The 23,032-nt window shown below is 41.0% G+C and overlaps 1 protein-coding gene across 8 annotated transcripts in view; it reads left to right on the forward strand.

Moving 5' to 3' along the window:
• Positions 1-19,776, forward strand: part of TAFA5 (TAFA chemokine like family member 5) — a 343,012-nt gene extending 323,236 nt beyond the window's left edge. For 4 of the 8 annotated variants that reach the window (XM_083463852.1, XM_083463856.1, XM_083463854.1 and 1 more), the window contains 2 exons: positions 1,188-1,351; positions 17,418-19,776. In XM_083463852.1, the coding sequence (XP_083319978.1) occupies positions 1,188-1,230 (43 nt within the window). In that variant the 3' untranslated portion in view covers positions 1,231-1,351; positions 17,418-19,776. Of the gene's footprint in view, positions 1-1,187; positions 1,352-14,820; positions 14,880-17,417 lie in introns of all 8 variants that reach the window. The other 4 variants (XM_083463857.1, XM_083463859.1, XM_083463853.1 and 1 more) reach the window with 3 other exon arrangements.
• The last annotated feature ends 3,256 nt before the right edge of the window (positions 19,777-23,032 follow it).

Genomic DNA, 23,032 nt, shown 5'->3' on the forward strand with positions numbered 1-23,032 from the left:
TTCAATAAATGGCCAGGGAAAATAATATTCTGCTCAAGAAAACAGATGAAATTATAGGGGAAATGGAAGGTTATTTCCTTATGTTTATCCCTACTTCTAGAGACTCGGTTCCTCCTCCATATGGCTTTTATCTCACTCCCAGCTCATGAATAAAAGTGCTTTTGGGACCCATCTGTGTTAATACTTGTTAACTAGATTGTACCTGTTTATGGGTATTTATTTGGATGAAGGTTTGGTAACAGGTTGCCCTGTTTGAACTGGGAGCATTGTGCTTCAGCCCTTGATTCCTGTGCCACTGAGTTTGATGACCAGGGGATGGAAGTAAAGGCAGTACCAGGCAGAATTCTATTCCCACATTCCCACTACCTCCTGCTCCTGCTGGTCAACAGTTGATGACAAAACTAGACCCCATCCTGACAAGTAGGGATGCGGGAGAAATTCGATTCAGTTCACATTTACAGGCAAATTTACTTTATTTGCACTTTCCATAACAATACAAGAACTGAAGCACAGCCATCCTTCTTCAAATTTTGCAACGAAGTATACCAGCCCACCGGTGTGTATGAATATGCACACACCAGAGTACAGTGTGCATATATAAGTGTGGGGGGGGGGACATACAAAATGCATTGTTTTGGGGAAAATTGCTTGCAGAAAGTGTGTATATTAAGACAATATTGCATACGAATGTTTGTACAGTCGTACCTAGGATCCTGAACGCCTTGCGAGTCAAACGTTTTGGCTTCTGAACGCCGCAAACCTGGAAGTGAGTGTTCCAGTTTGCAAACGTTCTTTGGAACCCAAACGTCCGACATGGGTTTTGTGGCTTCCGATTGGCTACAGGAGTTTCCTGCAGCCAATCAGAAGCCGCACCTTGGTTTCTGAACATTTTGGAAGTCGAATGGACTTCCGGAACGGATTCCATTTGACTTCAGAGGTACAACTGCATTAGGAGAAATCTGCAAGAAAATGCTAATGAATTTATATGAGACCATCTTTTTTTAAAAAAATGCAAACTAATGTGAAAATACGGTTAACTTAAAACTGGGGGGGGGGGGGGAGAGAGAAATGAAGCAAAACTGAAATGGACACATTTACCCATCCCTGCTGCATAGCCAGGTGTCCTACTTTGCAGACGTCAGTCCTCCTTTTTGAAGGGATATCATAGGTTAGTCTTCTGTTTAAAGGTGTTCACTGTCTGAAGAGGTCTCTGGTCCAAGTCTGAATTAAAGATAAAGAATCCTAAGAAGGGAGAGCAGGAGGGGCCTTGAAGCTACTCATCAACAGTTAGCACCCGGACAGCAGACTGAACAGAAACACAGGTCACCCGGTCACAGTCTACGCTACTATGGTGAGATGCCCTGTATTTCTATTTAAGTTTCAGTAGTTATTTCCAAATAAGTGTCTATACATAAAAATCAACACATGGAATTTTTATGCAAGTATGTGCCCTCTTTTGCCCTCCTTTGTGTTGACTCATTTCCTCTCTTTTGGTAATGCATAACTGGCATTCTGTGCCATGTTCTTGCAGGCTGCAAGATACCGTATTTTTCGCTCTATAAGACACACCAGACCATAAGACGCACCTAGTTTTTGGAGGAGGAAAACAAGAAAAAAATTATTCTGAATCCCAGAAGCCAGAACAGCAAGAGGGATCGCTGTGCAGTGAAAGCAGCAGTCCCTCTTGCTGTTCTGGCTTCTGGGATAGTTGCGCAGCCTGCATTTGCTCCATAAGACGCACACACATTTCTCCTTACTTTTTAGGAGGGAAAATGCGAATCTTATAGAGCAAAAAATACAGTATACTGCTTTCCTGTAGGGCTTACCCACACATACCTTTTGCTCCGCTGTTTGCAGACACAGGTCCACACTTTAAAGCTCCATCCCTGAGTGCCTTTTTTCCCTCTGGAGTTTTCCTCACAAAACCCGGTTCTTAAGGCTGAATTGGAGCAAACAGCACTTTGGGTTTTCAGTGTTTATAGAAATTACAGAGGAAACGTAAGTGTTCATAAGCACTTACTCTGGGCAATGAATTGCTGAGCTAGCAGGCTATTCCTGAGTTGCCAGACAATGTGAGCTACCTGTTTGCCCCAGGCATTTGCTAGCCCTTGAACATGATCACCTGTCACTTTGGACATGTGTTAAGAAGGAGATTTCAAAGGGACTTAGCAGAATTGAATCAGGTATACATATATCTGTGTTTCCACCTGCATCCAGTATGCATGAAAATTACCGTTGCAATTGCATTATACATTTTTCGTTAATGTGATGCATCCCAGGTTTTGAAGAAAATTGTGTTTATTTCCTTGCAAAAGTTAAATAAAAAGACTTAAGGAATTCCCGTGAAGAAACTCCCACATCCTCTGTATATGAAGGGAAACATCAGTGAAAGAACCTTATTACAAGCGTAGTCCTGTTTTTACATGTTCCTTTGAAGTTACTGCAAGATAAACAAATAAAAACAACCTCCTCAGATTTTTTTTGCTGCTGAGTTTTCTTTGTCTTGCTTTAATTTTGGGAACCTAGAACAACTTTGCATCATGACTCATTTTTCTAAGGAGAATTGGACTTAATGGCTAGAAGAAGGAGAGAAATGATTTAGCTTATGTATTAGTAAGACTAGTCTCCTTTTCTTTTCTTTTTATTACAGACACAGTAGCTATTGTGAACTTGTTTCTAAAGCTCGATCTGTTCTATAAGGACAGATGACATTGTAACAGTTTGTGATAACATTGCTTTCTGAAGTTGTTGCTGAATCTGAATAGCTGAATGTTTCACTGCAGTCTGGGTTATTTGCCATAAATGCAACTCCCAGCACAGAGAAAAGATGACCTCTGGCAAAGCATTGGGTTTGTTGGAAGATTTCCCCCCACCTTCCCTTTGGAGACAGCCCAGGAAATTCCAGGTGTCAGAATTTTTGGCTCATTGCTCTGCCAGGTTTTAACAAAAGTCCCAAGAGTAGAATGGGCAGAATGTTGCTGTTCAAGAAATTTACAAATTATATATATATATGCGCACTTTTATGAACTTTTTTAATGTTATAAAAGAGAGAGACTCTTGTTATTATCTGGTTACTATTTGTGTATAAATATTGTGTAAGAATACTGGATTGAATGGAGCGAAGAAGGTATGCAGTTGGATTGTAAAATATGAAAACTGGCATCGCTGCTGCAATATTGTAGGCATAACCCCATCTCTTGCATTCTCCATCCCATGAAAATCTCCCCTCCTTTTCAGATGGTGTAGCATAACATCCGCACTGATGCTAATCATAGCTAGCGTTATCCAGGATTGCTTTTAATCTGGATTTGCAAGCTAGGAATAAAGTTTATTATCTTGTGAAAGTTTCTCTCAAGATATGATCTCCCCTGTTGATTGTCTTCATTCTGTAAGTCCATGGCAATGAGTAAGATAGTTATTATGACTATAGCCCTGAAATCATAGCATTTATGCACATAGACCTAGTCTAGGTGTGGAAATTGGTTTTTTGAAAGAAGAAGGCCGAAACTGTTTACTAGATAAGAGCAGTTAACTTGTAGGAATCAGGTGCTGCTAATACATTGTATTTTGGACTTTAAGACAGTAGTCTGGTTTGCGCTGCATACTTGCAAAACCACTGTTTAGTGTGAACCCACAGGCTCTAGGAGAGAATGTTGCAGCTGTGTGGCTGCTCCGTGGCCTTTCCACTGCCACACAGTGCCAAGGGATGGCCTGAGTTAGTTTGTCGTCTGAACCCAGGGTCATGGTTTAGCTCTACCAGACAAACCACAAGCCATAAACCATACGCTGAATCTTGGTTGCAACTAATCCAGAATGCGGCAGCTAGACTGGTGACTGGGAGTGGCTGCCGAGACCACATAACACCAGTCTTGAAAGACCTACATTGGCTCCCAGTACGTTTCCGAGCACAATTCAAAGTGCTGGTGCTGACCTTTAAAGCCCTAAATGACCTCGGCCCAGTATACCTGAAGGAGCGTCTCCACCTCCATCGTTCTACCCGGACACTGAGGTCCAGTGCTGAGGGCCTTCTGGCGGTTCCCTCACTGTGAGAAGTGAGGTTACAGGGAACCAGGCAGAAGGCCTTCTCGGTAGTGGCACCCACCCTGTGGAACACCCTCCCATCAGATGTCAAAGAGAACAATAACTACCAGACTTTTAGAAGACATCTGAAGGCAGCCCTGTTTAGGGAAGTTTTTAATGTTTGATGCTGTACTGTGTTTTTAATATTCTGTTGGGAGCCGCCCAGAGTGGCTGGGGAAACTCAGCCAGATGGGTGAGGTATAAATTTTATTATTATTATTATTATTATTATTATTATTATTATTATTAGTCTGGGGAAAGTTAAACCATGAGCTACAGTGAAACTAAACAATTTCTTAGATCAGTACTGCTGCAGAATGAATGAGAAGAAGCAAAGTGACCATGATCTCATATCCAGGAAACCACACACTTACACTTAGCATGATCTGTTAACTATTGCATTCAGGCATAATTTCTGTTAACTATTGCATTCAGTCATAATTACTGTTAAGAGCTTACAATTACTGTGGTTTTAGCCTTTTATTAGCAGGAATTTTTCAGTGCTGAGAATTTGAAGAAACAAAAAAGTATGTCATTGGCTGTATATATATATATATATATATATATATATATATATATATATGCAGGTTTTGGTGTCTTCGGGTGTCTTCCCGTGTAAAAGTTGGGGTGTCTAGGCGACGTTTCGACGAGGTCTCACTCGTCATCTTCAGGCTGGTGCTTTCGGCTTCTTGTTACTGGAACAGAGCAGGATCTCAGTGTTTGAGTTCCTATAAATACTGTTGAGGGGGTGTGGTGTATAGCCTCCAATGTTCTGGGCAGAGAGGAAGTTCCCAGGCTAGTGTGCCTTTTCTTCTTTTGTTCCTTAATTACTTGAGGGATATCTTGAGTGATTTCTTGGGTGATATTCTGAGTACCACTTAGGTGGGTCATTAGGTGTGGATTAGTTGCTAAAGCCTTCGTGTCTTGACATCTTGAGCTTTGTGAAGAGTTTTTCTGAGAAGATGGCTGTACTGCACTTAGTTGTGCTCTGGCTTGGCTTCGTGTATAGGGGCGAGCTGTGGTTTTGTGTCCTGTGCCAGCCAGATCTGTGTAGGGATTGCAGGGGGGTGCAGCATCCGGAGGTGCCACCATGGTTTGGCTACTGGATGGTGTCTGTAATTTATCTGTGGAGAGGGTCTGGGTTTGGGTCTGGTGTGGTTGATTGGTGATGGCGTTCTGTGTGCCTCTGGATCTGGTGTCGGTTTTTGTGGGGAGGGCTAATTTCCAGATGTCTGGCAGGCGGGATGTGTCGTCACGCTTGTTCATGTTGTGAGGGTGTTTCTCTATCTCGATGGCTTCCATGATTATTCTCTTGTGGTGATGTTCCATGTTAAAGAGCAATTTGGAATCTGCAAAATTAATTTCGTGTCCTGTTTCTTTCATGTGTTGGAAAAGAGAGGAAGTTTTTTCTTCTTTTTTGACGGCATTCTTGTGTTCTGCGATACGTGCATTTATTCGTCTGTTTGTTTGTCCAATGTACGTGGCTGGGCAGACTTTGCAGGGTATTTCATAGACCCCTTGGTTTTCCAACTGGATTTTATCCTTGGGGTTTCTGAGGATATTGGCTATTTTTTGGTTGGTGCAAAAGGCTGTTTTGATATTGTGTTTATGGAGGATTTTGCTAATTTTATCTGTAGTGCCCTTGATATAAGGAAGGAGGGCCATGCCATTGTTTTCTTCTGTGTCTTGGTTTTTGGGGGGTGTTTCTTTTTGGATTAGCTTCGTAACCCTGTTTTGCTGGTATCCATTGGCGATTAACACATTTGAGAGATTCTGTAACTCAGTTGTCAAGTGGTCTTTGTCAGCCAGGCGTTTGGTTCTGCAATCCCTACACAGATCTGGCTGGCACAGGACACAAAACCACAGCTCGCCCCTATACACGAAGCCAAGCCAGAGCACAACTAAGTGCAGTACAGCCATCTTCTCAGAAAAACTCTTCACAAAGCTCAAGATGTCAAGACACGAAGGCTTTAGCAACTAATCCACACCTAATGACCCACCTAAGTGGTACTCAGAATATCACCCAAGAAATCACTCAAGATATCCCTCAAGTAATTAAGGAACAAAAGAAGAAAAGGCACACTAGCCTGGGAACTTCCTCTCTGCCCAGAACATTGGAGGCTATACACCACACCCCCTCAACAGTATTTATAGGAACTCAAACACTGAGATCCTGCTCTGTTCCAGTAACAAGAAGCCGAAAGCACCAGCCTGAAGATGACGAGTGAGACCTCGTCGAAACGTCGCCTAGACACCCCAACTTTTACACGGGAAGACACCCGAAGACACCAAAACCTGCATTCCTGTACCCGTGAAAATCTACGAAAGCATATATATATATATATATATAATAGTGAATATAGTGTAATTTATGAGTTTTAGGGCCATGTGCCTGTTGTATATGCATGTACACACCAACCCAGGACTCTGACCTGACCCAGCTCCAAATCAATCTGAGAAGAGAGAGCTAATGTTTATTTAGGGAAAAGTTGGTCCGCCATCTTTATTCAAAATGATGCCCAGCATCCAAACATAGATGAAGTCCATCACCTCTTCTTCAGGAACATTTGTGCCAGGTTTGGCAACCATTTCTTGAGAGGCATCCAAATTGGAGCAGGTTGGAACTACCCCCACCAAACTGGGGAACATCTTCAGACCTGTCCAAATTGGTGCAGGTTCGAACCCTTAATGGGTCTGGCCCTGTAAACCTGAAGGAGTGTCTCCATCCCCATCGGTCAGCCTGGACACTGCAGATGACAGTACAAGTGGCTGAGAAACTTTCTTGTTCTGTTATATGTAGCCAGAGCAATTAGAAATCTAGACCATTTTCATGCAATCTGGTATAAATGTATTGAATACACGAATGAGCCAGAAACTGAATACGCACACCGAATATACATGGAAGACTCTGGGATGATTTAATTAGATGAGAAGGAAAAGAAAGGTGGCAGACCCTTCAAAGCATTCTAATGTCAAGTAGTGTTCTTGTTCTTGTTGTTATCATTACTCATTACATTTACCGTAGATACCACTCTTCATCCAAGATCCCAGGGTGGTTTATATCATACAGTAGTCCACCCCACTGTTGTAACCGTGTACGTTGAGAACAATTAGATTATCTTTCTTGCATTGCACCATGACACATTGCTTGTACAGTGGTACCTTGGTTCTCAAACTTAATCTGTTCCAAAACCAAAGCATTCCAAAACCAAGGCGCACTTGGTCACAGAAAGCAATGCAATACGGATTAATCCATTACAGACTTTCAAAAACAACCCCTAAAACAGCAATTTAACATGAATTTTACTATCTAACGAGACCAGCGATCCACAAAATGAAAGCAATAAACAATGTACTGCAGTCACACAGTCCACCAATCAGTAGCTGAACTGGGTTCCACACAGTCACAAAAACAAACGAAAAGATACACAAAAACAAAAACGCAAAATAAATAGCAAAAACAGACAGACCTCAGCGTAACACTCAAAACAGAAGGGTGGCACTCAAATGAAAAGTGTAACACTCAAAACAGAACACTTACTTCCAGGTTTGCAGTGTTTGGGTTCCAAGTTGTTTGAGTACCAAGGTACCGCTGTATTACTGTAAATATTTTCCTGAAAGGTACTGTTTTTGTCAGTATGTTGATAATGTTATTTCTTGCAAAATGTTTTTGAAAAAACAGCACAGTAGAATACAGCCCCCAATCAGGTGCCTTCTTCAGTTCTCTTATAGCATCAGAATAGTGTGTCTGTGCTTTTATCATGAAACACAGACATTGGGTGTGGCTATTTTCTGCTTCTGGGGTGTGGGTGCGTGTCTCTGTGTGCATTCGTTTCTGTAGCCAAAACTTCAGGCATTCCAAGCATGTGTCTTTTCTTGAGGGAAATCTTTGTCACTGCCATGTGTACAGAGAGATCTGGGTTTTCACCTTCCCATGCCATCTGGACTGCAATTATTTCTTCAGACCCTAGCCATTTAATTTGGTAGTGTATTTTATAACTGCTAATACTCTGTGCTTCTATAGTTCCCGAGAGATTCTCTCTTTGCTCATAGCCTCAAAAGGGGGGGGGGGAGATTAAATGCCTTGTAGTTTCTCAACAACTTTAAACATTAAATTTATTCTAGTTTTCTTAAGTATGGCCAAAGCTGGAAAAAGGAAAAGGAAAACCTTGTATGCACTTATCACTAAGAACGGGATTCCAAAATCTTCAGGTAGCCTTGGTAGCCAGGCTAACATTTGTGTTTGCCAAAATCTCTGCCCCTTCAAAGGACAAGGGTTTTGTCTCTGACATATCACACTGTACTTTGAGTCCTAGCACAAATGTGGGGAATGTGGACTTGTCTCTCTCCTAGCCCCGTTATACAACCTTTAGAAGTTCTTGAGATGTCTCCAGTTCAGTTATGACTGTCTTCATCCTTGTCATGCTATTCTGAGACACTCAGAAGGCAGTGAAATATTGCATTCTCTTTTTAAGCGCAAGTTGTGATTTGCCAAGGAAATTAAGCATGGCTCGGTTTATCTCTGCTGCAGTTTATTTATGTCCGCATTGTTTTCTATTTATGCTACCTTATTTCACTTTTACGCTGTTAAACTTTGTTTCGGAATGGCCTGATGGCTAGAAATCTCACTGCGCTCTGATTGATTTCAAAACCTGGTACAATGTCAAGTAAAGCCCAATCCTTCTCTAGGCTCCAGAAAATGGGACTCTCTCAAGTTGAAATGTTGTCGGGAGAGTAAACACTGTACTCACAAACACAACTGTGAACCCCTTACCAAGAAGCAGAGCTTTGCTTTTAGAAAGCAAAGTTCTGAAGTGGAGGACAAGTTTAATGCTAATGGGTTCTTGTTGAACTGCTGCATGTGATTATCAGTTCAGAAATGGCACAATGATAAATAGCAGATCGTGTATCTCACTGGATTTGACTAATGACATTGCCACTGCAGTACCCTGGCTTCTCTCTTCACATCAGGCTTGTTTGCTTTTCCAGTTCATTACATTTCTTCTGTGTAGCAGTTTTATGACCCCCTAAGGTCAGTGTGATACCTGTTATTAGAAGGAGCAGGGAAGAGAATGCAAACTATAGTGTTAATTTAAGCTGGAAGTCCATTTTGATTTCAGTATTTACTAATGTTGAGATTAACTATTTGGGAGGGGGGGAATATACAGTGATTGCCAAGTTGTGCATTCATGGGACTCTGCTACATTAGTCAAAAGACAGTGTTATAAATGTGTTATAACACTGTGACATCAGATGGCGCTGTAGAGCTGAAATCACAACTGCCAGCTTTCAGTTGTCAGCTTTACAACTTTTTTTGCAAATCGTTTCCAGAGCGTTCTTTATAGCTGTGTAGATCTAGCCTTGGTTCATACACTATTAGTAGTCGAACAACTTGAAGCAGATTTAACTTCACTGCGGAGTATGGGCACACATCCAGTCAAAAGATCTTTGCCCAGACAACTATGTTTACTACAAAGAATACAAATTCCAGGCAACTGGGACAAATAAACAGCCTGATTTTTTAAAAAACAAAACAAAACAATGGACTAGAGGTAATTTGGATTCATCAAGAGTTCAACTAATTGTTGTTGATTATTGGTAGTTTGACTATCTTTATAAAACCAGTGATTGGTTTCTAGAAGAAAACCAAAGGTCCTACAAGGAGTAAAAGCATGATTGGTCAAATGTTCTGACCAGGAGGCAAAGAAGTAAATTGGACTTCGAGATTTAGAGAATGAGAGAACCCTGATGGGAGAGGACCTGAAATCCAGTGGCGACAACTGAGGAGAGCAAGAAGCCATGCTGTGAGGTGGTAGTGAAATTTCCATAGGCAACTTGGTTTTGCATTAGTCCCATTATATAAGAAAGGATAGAGGCATTTTATCATTGTTATATTTGCTTAGAACATTTCTGAGCTGTTCCTTGCAAGATTCCTCATAAGTTCAGTGTGTGTGTGTGTGTGTGTGTGTGTGTGTGTGTGTGTGTGTGTCTAGTCCTGCCCTTAGTCCCTCTGTGCTGAAATCTAAACAGAGCAGAATTAATTTTTGTTTGTCCAGCACTCCCTTTTGAGATTAACATTCCTGTCAGTAATTGTTTTGCAGTACTTGATTCACATGCTACAGTGTTGGCAGTGGCCTCAAATCAAATTGCTATTCGCTTACCTGTGGCATCAAAACCTCTATTCAAACCAGATTGTTCTGGTTGTTGATGGGATCAGCTGTAGATGAGTGAAGACTGAATTTTGCGTATTGGTTCAAAAATAACTAGTAATACCTTTTCAAGTAAAACAGGATGTGGGATGGGGATTTGAAAAAGCAAAGAAGCCAAGCAAGTGGAGAATGAGCTGCAGAACTTCACATTAGGTTTGAAATAAATCAGCTTCTCCTTTGATGCAGGCTGCCTAGTCCTTTAAGGCTGCAATCCTAAACATAGGTAAAGGTAAGACTGGACTGTTAAGTCCAGTTGTGAATGACTCTGGGGTTGCAGTGCTCATCTCGCTTTACAGGCCGAGGGAGCCAGCGTTTGTCAACAGCTTCCGGGTCATGTGGCCAGCATGAGTAAGCCGCTTCTGGTGAACCAAAGCATGTCACGAAAACGCCATTTACCTTCCCACCGAAGCTGTACCTATTTATATACATGCACTTTGACATGCTTTCGAACTGCTAGGTTGGCAGGAGCAAGGACCAAACAACAGGAGCTCACCCCATCGCAGGGATTCAAACCATCAACCTTCTGATCGGCAAGCCCTAGGCTATGTGGTTTAGACCACAGCGCCACCCACTTCCCTTACTTACTTACTTACTTACTAGCTAAAAAGTGTCACTGAACTCAGTGTAACTTACTTCTAAGTAAGCATAATGAGATTGTGTTGCACATGATCCTAATTATTCCCTATTTAAATGATCTCTTTTCTTTATTTAATTCCCATAAAGAGAATAATAGGCTGATTCTTTTTTAGAATGGTTTTTAGAATGAATGATTAGTTCAGAATTTATAGAGCTGCAATTGAGAAACAATTTCTTTTTTTAAAAAAATATCTTTTTTAAATTAAGAAATAATAAACCTTAGTTGCACTACTCTTGTATATAGCAGACCAAATATACTGCAGATAGCAACAGCCAACAAAGCATAAAGGATACTAGAACAAAATTGCAACACTGTGTTTTGTTGTTGAGCAGAAATGCCAGATGTACTAAGAATAAAGTTTAAAAAAATGAGAACACACAATAAAAATGCTAAAATGGAGAAACCACACAAAATTTATTACTGTATAATAAAATTGCAAGTCTGCCATCATGCTACAATTTCAATAGTTGCCAATAGGTGGCGATGGCAAATCCAGCATGACAACAGCCATACAATAGGCAGGTGAGCATGCAGGCGGCAAGTGGCCAAGGTGAGCTGTACAGAGGAGAGGAGAGGAGAGGAGAGGGAAGGGGTTATGTGCAAGCTGTGAAGGGATAGGTGAGGTGTAAAGAAAGGGGATTTTGGTCAGGTGCAAAGGGAGGGGGAGTGGTTTTCCAGGTGTGAGGCAAGGTAGATTGGCAAGGGGTTGGTAGGTGGGGTTGGCGAGAACAGCAAATGGGGTGGCAGCGCTCTAGTACATTACCAAAGTAGCACTTGAACTATGTCAAACAAGCATAGCTTAGATGCAGTCTCAGGTTTTTTCAATTTTAGTACAGTGGTACCTCAGGTTACAAACTTAATTCGTTCTGGAGGTCCATTCTTTACCTGAAACCGTGCTTAACCTGAGGCATGCTTTCGCTAATGGGGCTTCTCGCTGCTGCCGTGCCACCGGCACACAATTTCCATTCTCATCCTGGGGCGAAGTTCGTAACCCAAGGTACTACTTCTGGGTTAGCAGAGTTTGTAACCCAAAGAGTTTGTAACCACTGTGTATAACTGTGACAACTGATGGAGTGATATTATTTGCACATTAGTAGGTACTGTATAAGAAATTTGGTTGTGATTAACCATCAGCTTACTTGGTCTGACACTGAGTGATTATATCAATGTAATAATGAAAATTGGGGGATAAGACTGGAGCCATATATCATTGACGGTTAGCTCCTCTGTAGTCCTGTCTGTTGCTGTGTTGGTTTTCGTTTGTTGCCTATAAGGCACTCGGGTTACATACACTTCAGGTTACATAGGCTTCAGGTTACAGACTCCGCTAACCCAGAAATAATACCTTGGGTTAAGAACTTTGCTTCAGGATGAGAACAGAAATCGCACGGCAGCAGCGGGAGGCCCCATGAGCTAAAGTGGTGCTTCAGGTTAAGAACAGTTTCAGGTTAAGAACAGACCTCCGGAACAAATTAAGTACGTAACCAGAGGTACCACCGTATTGTAATTTGCAACAGAAGTTTAATCCATAACGGAGAAACAGCGGGAATTATTCCAAGCCTAGCTATGAACCAAAGGGAAACATATTTTGCCTTGTTGACATTGGGTACTTGATAGGGTCTGATCCATCTCCCCATTGCTGCTCTCCATCAGCCTAGTCCATGAAATAGTGGTTGGCTGGATAAGCAGGTTGGAGAAAAGGGCTTAGAGGCTGATGGGTGAGCCAGAGGAGGTTGAGTTCTTCTCAGTCATTATCTAAACTTGCATGACTCTTTTATGACCTTTGCCCCCCCCAAATGGTTGCTTAAGCCTCTCCTCCTTCTGGAGGGGAGGGATTGTGAGCGGGAGACGATTCCCGCGTCATGCAGGGGGCATTCTGCCCCCTACCCTCTCATCATCGGTGGCACGCCACGCCTCCCAGTTGGGCACCCAATCGGGTGCCACCGTGGGGGGGGGCATGGTTTAGCCACTCAAATGAGGCCATGCCAGCTCTACCCCCCCCCATTGCTCTTCAGATTTTCCATGAGTCACCCACCCACCACTCCCTTTAGGGCATAGCTTCTCGCTTGACCTTGCTATGGACCCATGGTTGGTCACCCTTGTTGCCCAGGGGCCTGGTAGGAGTTTTTTCCAATTGGCAAATTGCCACAACTTTCTTGGTATTTGGCGGTTGGGCATTGGAATGTGTTGTTGTTGTATGGAAGGGCAAGGTGTGGCCATCGCCTACCCCTTCACTTAAGGGTATTCCATTAAAGGAATCCAGTGGTCATGGATGCTGTCCGATGCCCTGTGGGGTGGGGGGGGCATGGCACGACCCCTGGTGTCATCAGGGGAGAGCTTATAGTTGTATTTGCATCAACAGGCTCCCCCTACTGGTGGTTAACCCCTCATCAGACTCACCCCTCTCCGAGTGGGTGGAGTCAAATTTGCTGTGGTCCAATGCTTAAGCCAATACCTTCTCACATGCTGTAATCAATAAAATTGTGGCCTTTTCTTGCCCATTAACCTAATATACTGTGTCCACGTGTCTTCATTCCCCAAGCGAGGATCGGGTCCTCAAATCACAATGTAAGATTCTATGGAATATATATTTAACAGTTCAAACAGTGAATATAACTGAGAATGTTAGTGTGAACTCCCTATATACAAATATTCTGTACAGGCACCATACAATAGAGAATACCCTGTAAAAGAGACACCTTAGAACCACCTACACATGTTCTAGCAACCCTGTGGAAATTGCTTCAATTAAATACTTTGATTTTAATAAAAATGTTCCTAGCAGGTTTCAGAAATAGCTATGAGATCCCCCGGTGGCTTCAAAATCACCAATTGGTATGCAGCTGGTTTTGAAAACAAATTCGTTCTTTTGAAAACCCTATTTTTGTATTGCGGAAATACATTACTGTTTGTGTAATACAAAGTGGGACTTCGTCAAAATTGCATTCTTCATTTCTTTGGGTTATTATAAATCTGAAACAAAATGCAGTACAACGCAAGTTTAATTTGAAAGGTTTTAATCAAGAGAGAGGGAAGTGTTATTTAGCAAGCATTTAAGAAAATCTACAGATAAACAAGGATCTCGCTTTGCTGTTGACTTGCCCTCAGTATTTGAGAAATGCTTTATCATATGGGCATGTTTGTGCGCATCAGAACTTGCATTAATATTTCTGCTTTTTGGCTCTGTTTTAAAAGGCGGGGAGGGGCATGGTAACTTGTTTAGCAGGGGTTAGTTATTGCATGACTTGCTATAATAGCAAGTTTTAAAATTAAAAAAAACAACAACTATCCAATGAACATGTGTACCTTATTTTTTGAAAGTGCCAACATACCTTTAAACAAATGCTAGCACATGTCGTAAAATATTTATTTTTTGAGATTCTTTTTAACCATTAAAGAGAAATGAAAACCTGCAGGTTTGGCCTACAAAGCCACCCCAAAATTGGTTCAAATACATACCTGATATAATACATGGGCCAAGGATGTGGAGCGCTTGTGTGTGTGTGTGTGTGTGTGTGTGCAGTTGCCGTTCAGTTTCCTATTGTGTGGTATGTGAAGGGTGTCTGAGTGAAAGATCCTAACTACCAAACCAAATCCATCGCTTGGAAATAAGTTTCCTGAATTGCATCGGATCTTTCTCCCATTCAGGATCGTGGTGTAAATACTGCAGTTCAGCAAATAACCGATTTGCTGCTGAAAAATACATGGTTAGTTTTAGGGAAAGCTGCTGTTGATGTTTTCGTGGGATATCTAGCTTCACTGCAGATAGTGGTGTAGCCATCATTCCTCTCTTTACATGGGTCCCTCAGAGGTTTTATTGTCTAATGTTTGGGATGTAAAGCTCAGCACCTGGGGAATTTGATATTTCCTGAGGGATGCTGTTGGCTTTTGAAGGTATCTGGTGCTGACTGACTGCTGACAGAAGGGAATCCATCCGAGGAACAGGGAAGGAGGTAATTATTGGCATGCGTGCATGCGCGCGCTCACACACACACGCACACACCATGCCTCCTAGAGCATCCTGCAACTCCATCTCAAAGCAGTCCCTCAATTCTCCAAACCAGACTTAGAGTTGTGGGGGATCACCAAAATAATATTAATATTAATATTAATTAATAATTGTTAAGTTGTGGGTGAACATATCAGACGACACAGCGATTCTTCAAACAGCTCTTGTTTATTCAGAGGCCAGAACAGAACTGAACTGAAGGGCTCAGTCAGCCTGCTTATATAGAGCTCCAGTACAACGTTACTGTAGCAACTTTCTAAAACTATCCAATCACTGAACGTCACTTTCGATCCTTCATTTGCATAAAAACTATCCAATCACTGAACGTCACTTTCGATCCTTCATTTGCATAAAAACTATCCAATCACTGAACGTCACTTTCGATCCTTCATTTGCATAACTATCTACAGTATCCCCCTGCTGGCCCAGGGTGAGAACTTCAGTACATAACAATAATAATAATAATAAATGCTAATTGAACGATGTAATTGCTCAAGAAGACAGCTCTTACCCTGGTCAGAAAGAAGAAGGAGAGGGTCACAATAAATGGATCGTTTCAACAGTTGTTAAACACGAAGCCACTAATGTCATGTGAGAAGAATATAGTGGTAGCAGTTTATTTATTTCGGTGGGTTTGTAATCTTAACAAAATAAATACATACATACATACATACATACATACATACATACATACTTCAATTTATTTGCCTCTCCACAGTTCATACACTGATCAAGGCAGCTGACAGCATAAAAAGAATACATAACTACAACATAACAAAAGTGGACACAGACAGTAAATTAATCATTAAAAAAGTACAAAACCATGCTGGACAATTTCCACATGAATCACAGCAAAATCTAAAATAAAGATACAAAAAAGAAACAGCAACACCTGACCCTCCTAAACAAAACCCCACTCTGCATAGAAAGATCTTACCCATCTGGTATGGGCACCATAAAATATTTAGAAAATTCTTCATGGATAAGTTATTTGTTTTCTAAAAAGGGGAAAAGGGTGAACCTTCTGGTAACTCGAGGCAAAAACTATTGACGTTGGCGATTCTTTAGCAGTATTGGTTTGCTGTACAAGCAGAGACAATACAAAAATACAGATTTTTATGCACCTGTTAGTGCAGATATTAATTTTTCCATATGAACAATGATCTTTCAATCCCAGCAGCTTAAGGTTTCTAAATCTAGCAACCCTTTGATTGTAAGCTACAGGATTTGTGTAGTGTTGCTGTAATGTTATACTGATTCCAAAGATCAAGTGAGAGAAGCCAAAATAGAAAGGCTGGGGAGGGGACAGGTACAAATGATGTTTTCTTGCTAAATGTATATATGTCAACCAGGAAAATATCACAATAACCAACCCAGTTTTTTGCCTTCAGCCTGTCTGAGGTCATGTGGGTTGGAGTCTGACCACTAGTCCGAAAAGGAAAGGCTGTTTGCAAGAGTTCTGGGGTGTGTTTTCCTGGAAAAGGTGAGAGGATAAAAGCAGAACTCTCAAATAAACCTCGTGCCCTATGTGAGACTTTATACACAGACCTTTTGTTTAACTGCTGGAGGCAGATGTTCTTTTCATTTACCTCTCAAATTGGTAGGTTAAAAAACATATAAATTTCATGCTCTGCTTGAATGAAGTGAAAATAATCCTGTTGTTCTCTGTTTTGCTTGCTAGTGTTTGCTGGTTAATATTTTCTTGACCGTCAATAGTAAACATTCTAAATATTGAGGAAACGTGATAATACCAAAGGAATTATTGCTTTACTGTTTAGCATTCGGGTTTGCATGACACAGCTGTAATCTACCGTTATGCTGAGGTAGATTCTATAAACTGAGGGGAATGCTTTTTTAAAAAAGCAAGCCTTGCTTCATTAGTGTTCCAGTAATCAGTTCTTTTAATTTTCTAATATCTATATGGTTTTTTTGGTTCTACCTTGTGTATATGCATTTTTAAATGTTTCTTGTCTGCTTCCCTAGAATCTTTTATCTGTTTTTAATAAAAGAGGTTATATTTTGCCTTTATTTTACAGTAATTTCTATTGTTTTTTTTTATTTATTAGCTTCCTCCTTTTAAAAAATCGATATCTAATTATATTGATCATAAATACCTGTTTAGTGATGGTATCACTAGAGGGCAGTATTGATTAAATTAGTCTACTGAATAATCAGAACATGACCTTGCATCTTAAACAGAAAACACCTGTTATAAATCATATTTATTCACTGCGCTGTACTATACTGTGTCCAAATGAGGCTGCATTTCAGAGTATTGTGTGTACAATATGTTAAGAGCTTCCATTCCTTTTTCTGAAAATGTTTATTGAACTTTCTTTACCCAGTTAAGGCCAAGACAAATATTTTATATTTTTGGAGGTGATGGCAGTGGAGATCAGTAAATAGCCGGCGCTAGTCTAAAACGTCTGTTGATCAAGTTTGCGGTTAAAATATGTACTCATTTCTTCTTATTGACTTGCAGGTCTCCTGACAAATGCATCAACACAGAAGCCTTGTAGGAGTTTTTAAGCTCTGCGTGGGCTACATTCCCTAGTCAAGTTTCACGGCTGTGGACCATCCATTATATGTCATCAACTCAACTGTCTGTTTCTCTGTATTTCATCAAAGACAGCATAATTCTACGTTATGAGCTAAAGTCTGTTCTACCATACTAAAGAGCACTGGACTAAGGAAGAGAGAGAGATAAATGCTTGGGCATTAGCAATACAAAAACAAAACAAAACACCAGTTCACAGTTAACGTCTCATCTGCGTTTTGCGCCACTGCTGAACTTGATCTGTGGTCATGTTTCAACGGGACGAGTCAATTACACTGGAGAGTATTCATCCCAATCAGCCTTAGAGAAGACTGTTTTGTCTACGGGAGGACACTAAGGTGCAGAAGGCAATTTCTTCTTGTGCCCTAGACTGCCTAATTGCTTTTATTTTCTTATGTTTCAGTATATACAATAGACCAAAGAGCAAAATCTATTTTAAAGTGGACACGATGTTACTGTTAACAAGGTTATTTGGGTTCAGTAGTATGGGGAACACCTTGCACGGATTCAACTCGCCCAGTGCTGCAATATTGCCGTCCAGCCAAAGTCCTTGTGGAACACTGCAGAAAAGGCTGGAACTGCTCTTGGGGAAAGGTACACGGAAGAACACGAGGGAACAAGGAGGGGAAACGACCGTTCTTCAACAAGAAAACAGAACTTTGATCAAAAACAACACAAACTGTCTACGCACCACCTTTACTCCTCTGTGCTTAGATTGACTTCTCGTACTAAAAATCATTTTGAGTTTAACCAGTTCAACATGCCTCTTCTATGGTTCCATTTTTTGATCGTTAAAAGTTGGATAATACAGTATTTGCAAAGAGCATGTTTGGTCATCTGTGGCCTATGTCTCATCTGATACACCATTTAGCACCAGAAAGCAAAATCCAAGGGGTGGGGTGGGGGGGAAGTAACACTTGTTTGAAAGAGATCATTAAATGTATTTTGAAAAGCCTAAAGTTATATATTTAACAGTTTTTATATGTTGTATATTTGTAGAAAATCCTATTTAACAATTAACGTGGTAACTCTGACAGTCATGACAAAAAAAGAAAAAAATATGGATCAGAGTTGAGTTGTTGTTTTATTACTTCAGTTGTCTCTGAAGTGACTGGTGTAGTTTGCTTTCTTCCATTGGGACATTCTGGATGTAAAGCATGACCAGAGAGGACTCTGTAGAAAAAGCAAAGAATAATGTTGTTTATATTACATAAATGCATTCAACCATTGCACTGTTAGAAGGCTTTCTCTCTCTTTCTCCCCCCCCCCCTTTCATTTTCTCCCTTTTTTCTTTGAGGGGGGTGGTCTTTTGTATACCAGTCAAAAACAGTGTAAAATATTTTAATCATTTACTTCCCATACTGAGTTTTCTTTTCTCTCTCTCTTCTCTCCCCCTCCTTTCCAATTTGGTATAAGGGTCAGCTTGCTCCTTGACAAGATATAGGTGGTCTGTTTGTTTTATCTCATACTTTAGGAAGTCCCCTTGTCCAATATTATATAGGGCAGTGAAGAGTGCTATTTAAGAAACGAGAGAAGGAAAGAAGATAGAGTCTAGACCAATAACCTCCAAACATGGTACCTTTTTGTCTACTACAAGTATTGCTCACAGTGATTTGACGAGGTCAACAAATGAGCTTTCCTCCTTCCCCCCAAATATTTGCCGATATTAAACTTTCCCCCCCAGTGTCCACTGTAGTATACTACCTAAATACTCCAATTAACTTTTAGTGTTATGCTAGTTCTATGCTACTAAAGAAAAAAAATATATAGGGATTGTTCAAGCAACCATAGATGAGAGGTATGAAAAAGAAGTTCGTTTATTTAAGACCTCTTCCAATTTTCAGGATTATTTTAATGCACAGGTTGAAGAAACCATGAATTGTAGGTGATAGTGTCTATGAATAAAACATGTACATGGACGGTCTTATTTCATCCTAAGGGTTTTGATCAGTGTCCAAGTAGCAATTAAAGCCCAGCCACTTGAAAAGCATTATGAACTGACTGCACTATAAATGACCAATGTCTGATTCAAAGTGTCATGCAATAAATGATCGCGGATACTTCACCTATATTACAAGAACTGGAGAGCCAGATTCCCCCACTCCGCTGATTTTCTCTTCTGTTGTGGTTTCATTTTTTATTTTTCAAGGGAGTGTAGCAGCCTTATTTAGTAAATACTGAACAAAAAATTAAAATGTTTCAACATTTTTGTTGCTTTACAGTATTCAGTTTTGTGTTGGTTCAGCTAAATTATGAAAAAAATAAAGAAAACCCTTTTATAAGTGAGACTTTTGTTCACTGCTTATGACATGAGACAACTTTCTCAGGAGGGAGGGAGTGGGTGGGTCTGTGAGGCGAACGAATCATTATTTTATATGGGAAATAACCATTTCTGGACTGTGCTGAAGTGGAGACTGCAACCATCTCCTTGAAATGGCCCTCAACACAGAAGGATTTGGAAAACACAGGCAGATAACTAGTTTTCTGCTTTCTAAAGTGAACTACCAGATGATTAGCTTCTAATCAAACTGACAATTATGTGCATAAAAGTTAACTTTGATTATAATGGGGATTAAAAATCATTGGCTACGTAAGGTCAAAGAAACTTACCCAAGCCTCTCCAGGAGGCATGGGGGCCTTTCTGAACAATGTAAGATGGGGGATGCTGGAGAAGAGGAAAATTGCTCTGCATTACCTAATGACTAAGTATGTGGGTGGCGCTGTGGTCTGAACCACTGAGCTTTTTAGGCTTGCTGATCAGAAGGTCGGCGGTTCGAATCCCTGTGACGGGGTGAGCTCCCATTGCTCGTTTCCATCTCCTGCCAACCTAGCAGTTCAAAAGCACGCCCCAAAAAAGTGCAAGTAGATAAATAGGTACCAATCCGGTGGGAAGGTAAATGGTGTTTCCATGCACTCTGTTTTCCGTCACGGTGTTCCATTGTGCCAGAAGTGGCTTAGTCATGCTGGTCACATGACCCGGAAAGACTGTCTGCGGACAAACGCCGGCTCCCTCAGCCTGTAAAGCGAGATGAGCGCCACAACCCCAGAGTCGTCTGCGACTGGACTTAACAGTCAGGGGTCCTTTACCTTTTTTACCTAATGACTACAGTTTCAGGCATTCAAATGCATGGTTTTCTCACACTTACCTATGGGAAAAAATGTTTCCTGTACATCCCATGAAAGTCCCAGGATTTGAATGAAAAACATGACTGTATGAATCAAGGTGCGTACCATTCTTTGGCTTGCGGGAATGCCTTAGTACAGACAGCTAGTCATTTCAGTGTGTGAACAGGATGGAGTAGTAGCTTTACTTACTTACTTACTTAATTTACTTACCTTGTAGGCTCTGAAACTAAGTTTTTAGTTTACATGGATCCTACCCAGAAAATTTTAATTTACATGGACCCTACCCATCTTTCAACCCTACCTAGGTTGAAAGATGATGCCCTTTTAATGAATTTTGTTCTTCACCATAGAAGGGTTAATTTAGGTTGCAAATCTATCCATACTTTACCTGAGAGTAAGCATTACCTGAAAGTAAATGTGCATATGATTGCATTGTTAGTTAGCAATACTTTACTTTATCATATGAACTCAATATTACTTTTTTATGTAGTAAAGGTAAAGGACCCCTGACAGTTATGTCCAGTCGCGAATGACTCTGGGGTTGCGGCGCTCATCTCACTTTACTGGGAGAGGGAGCCGACGTTTGTCCACAGATAGTTTTTCCGGGTTATGTGACCAGCATGACTAAGCCACTTCTGGCAAAACCAGAGCAGCGCACGGAAATGCGTTTACCTTCCCACCGGAGCGGTACCTATTTATCTACTTGCACTGTGATGTGCTTTCGAACTGCTAAGTTGGCAGGAGCAGGGACTGAGCAAAGGGAGCTCACCCATTGCGGGGATTCGAACCGCCAACTTTCCGGCAAGCCCTAGGCTCAGTGGTTTAGACAACAGTGCCACCCGCTGTGTATGTAGTACCTGTTGTAATTGGCTTAATTTTGTAATTGGCTGAATTTGTTCATTGAGCTGAATGGAGCTCTGCCTTAGTACAATCTGTTTCTCCTTGCTCTCACATTACAGTGGTACCTCGGGTTACAGACGCTTCAAGTTACAGACTCTGCTGAGCCAGAATTATTATCTCGGGTTAAGAACTTTGCTTCAGGATGAGAACAGAAATCGTGCAGCGGTGGCACAGAGGCAGTAGGAGGCCCCATTAGCTAAAGTGGTGCTTCAGGTTAAGAACAGTTTCAGGTTAAGAACGGACCTCCGGAACTAATTAAGTACTTAACCCGAGGTACCACTGTACTTTATAATCTGGGTAATCCTGACTGAACCACAATTCTTCCATCCTTGCAAGACTGATGTTCTCTGACTCCAAAGAAAAGAAAATGCACAAAAAATAGGCTAGGAAGCAACCCAATGTGCTCTAATTAGAAATGAATTTCTGCCTAGTTTTCTTTGACAGCAGCCTCAGGCAAGTTCCAGAGGCAGCTCCTTCCAAACTGTCTTTCCAAAATGTAGAATTCTGAATGCACAGCCAATATTTGCTTGGCTGTATGAACTGAAATCTGCACTTAGTGTTGTAATGGGAATGAAAGTATTTATTTCCTATTCTGTACGATGAAGCACATATTTTTGCTTCAGAAATGTGTCCCTTTAGATAGCCTTACCTTTTGAAAATGGTCAAAGACACACAGGCAGTTAAAAAACATATTACTAGTCATACTCCCTTTTCTTGGCTGGGAAATTGGTGTCTAATCTGCCATTATGCCTTTGAAATGATTGTGTTTTAAACAGCAGGCAATGGGAAATCATACGGCAGTTCAAACAAAAATGAATGTGAGTAAATGTAGCACTTAGTCAATGCAACTTTTAAGAACTAAAAAACCTGACTTGCTGGATAAGATCGAGATCCATATAATATAATATTGTGTTTTTGGAAGCTCTTAGCCTTTCTGAACAAGCTGGATTTTTAAAACCATTATTTTAAATATTAATTTACTACCACAGCTGTTTAATTCAGTCCCACTAATGACATTCGTTATACTCACAGTGGTAAGTATTCTTTATCTATCATATGAAGTCCAAAAGGAAACCATAGCTGAATATATGAATTCTGAAAGACATGTCTGATTTATTTCACTGAACTTGAGAGAGGGAGGGAGACAGGATTGTATGTCTGATCGAATCCAGACATAATTTGTTTCTTCCCTCTTATGAGGCTCCCAACCATTCGGTGCAACACGAAGAGAGCGTATTAGAAGTATCTTTCACAGGTATGTATTAAACAGATACCCATCACAAATAGAATTGAATCATTATAACAGGTCTTCCTGTTCATTAAACCCTGTTGCCCCTTCAGGATCCAGACCCAATCTTCTCCCTCTGAGCTCTCCACATTGTCCCACCACCAGTCTCTGAAGCTTCCTCGCCTGGGGTTTCTCTTGGGGGTTCCTCCCACCATTCCCCTTCATCCAGCCAGTCCCAGACATTGGTTGCATTTTTGTTAATAATATGTAACAGAACCTGGAATGT

The sequence above is a fragment of the Podarcis liolepis genome (assembly GCF_965112155.1).
Source record: "Podarcis liolepis genome assembly, chromosome: 10".
Classification (NCBI taxonomy): Eukaryota; Metazoa; Chordata; class Lepidosauria; order Squamata; family Lacertidae; genus Podarcis; species Podarcis liolepis.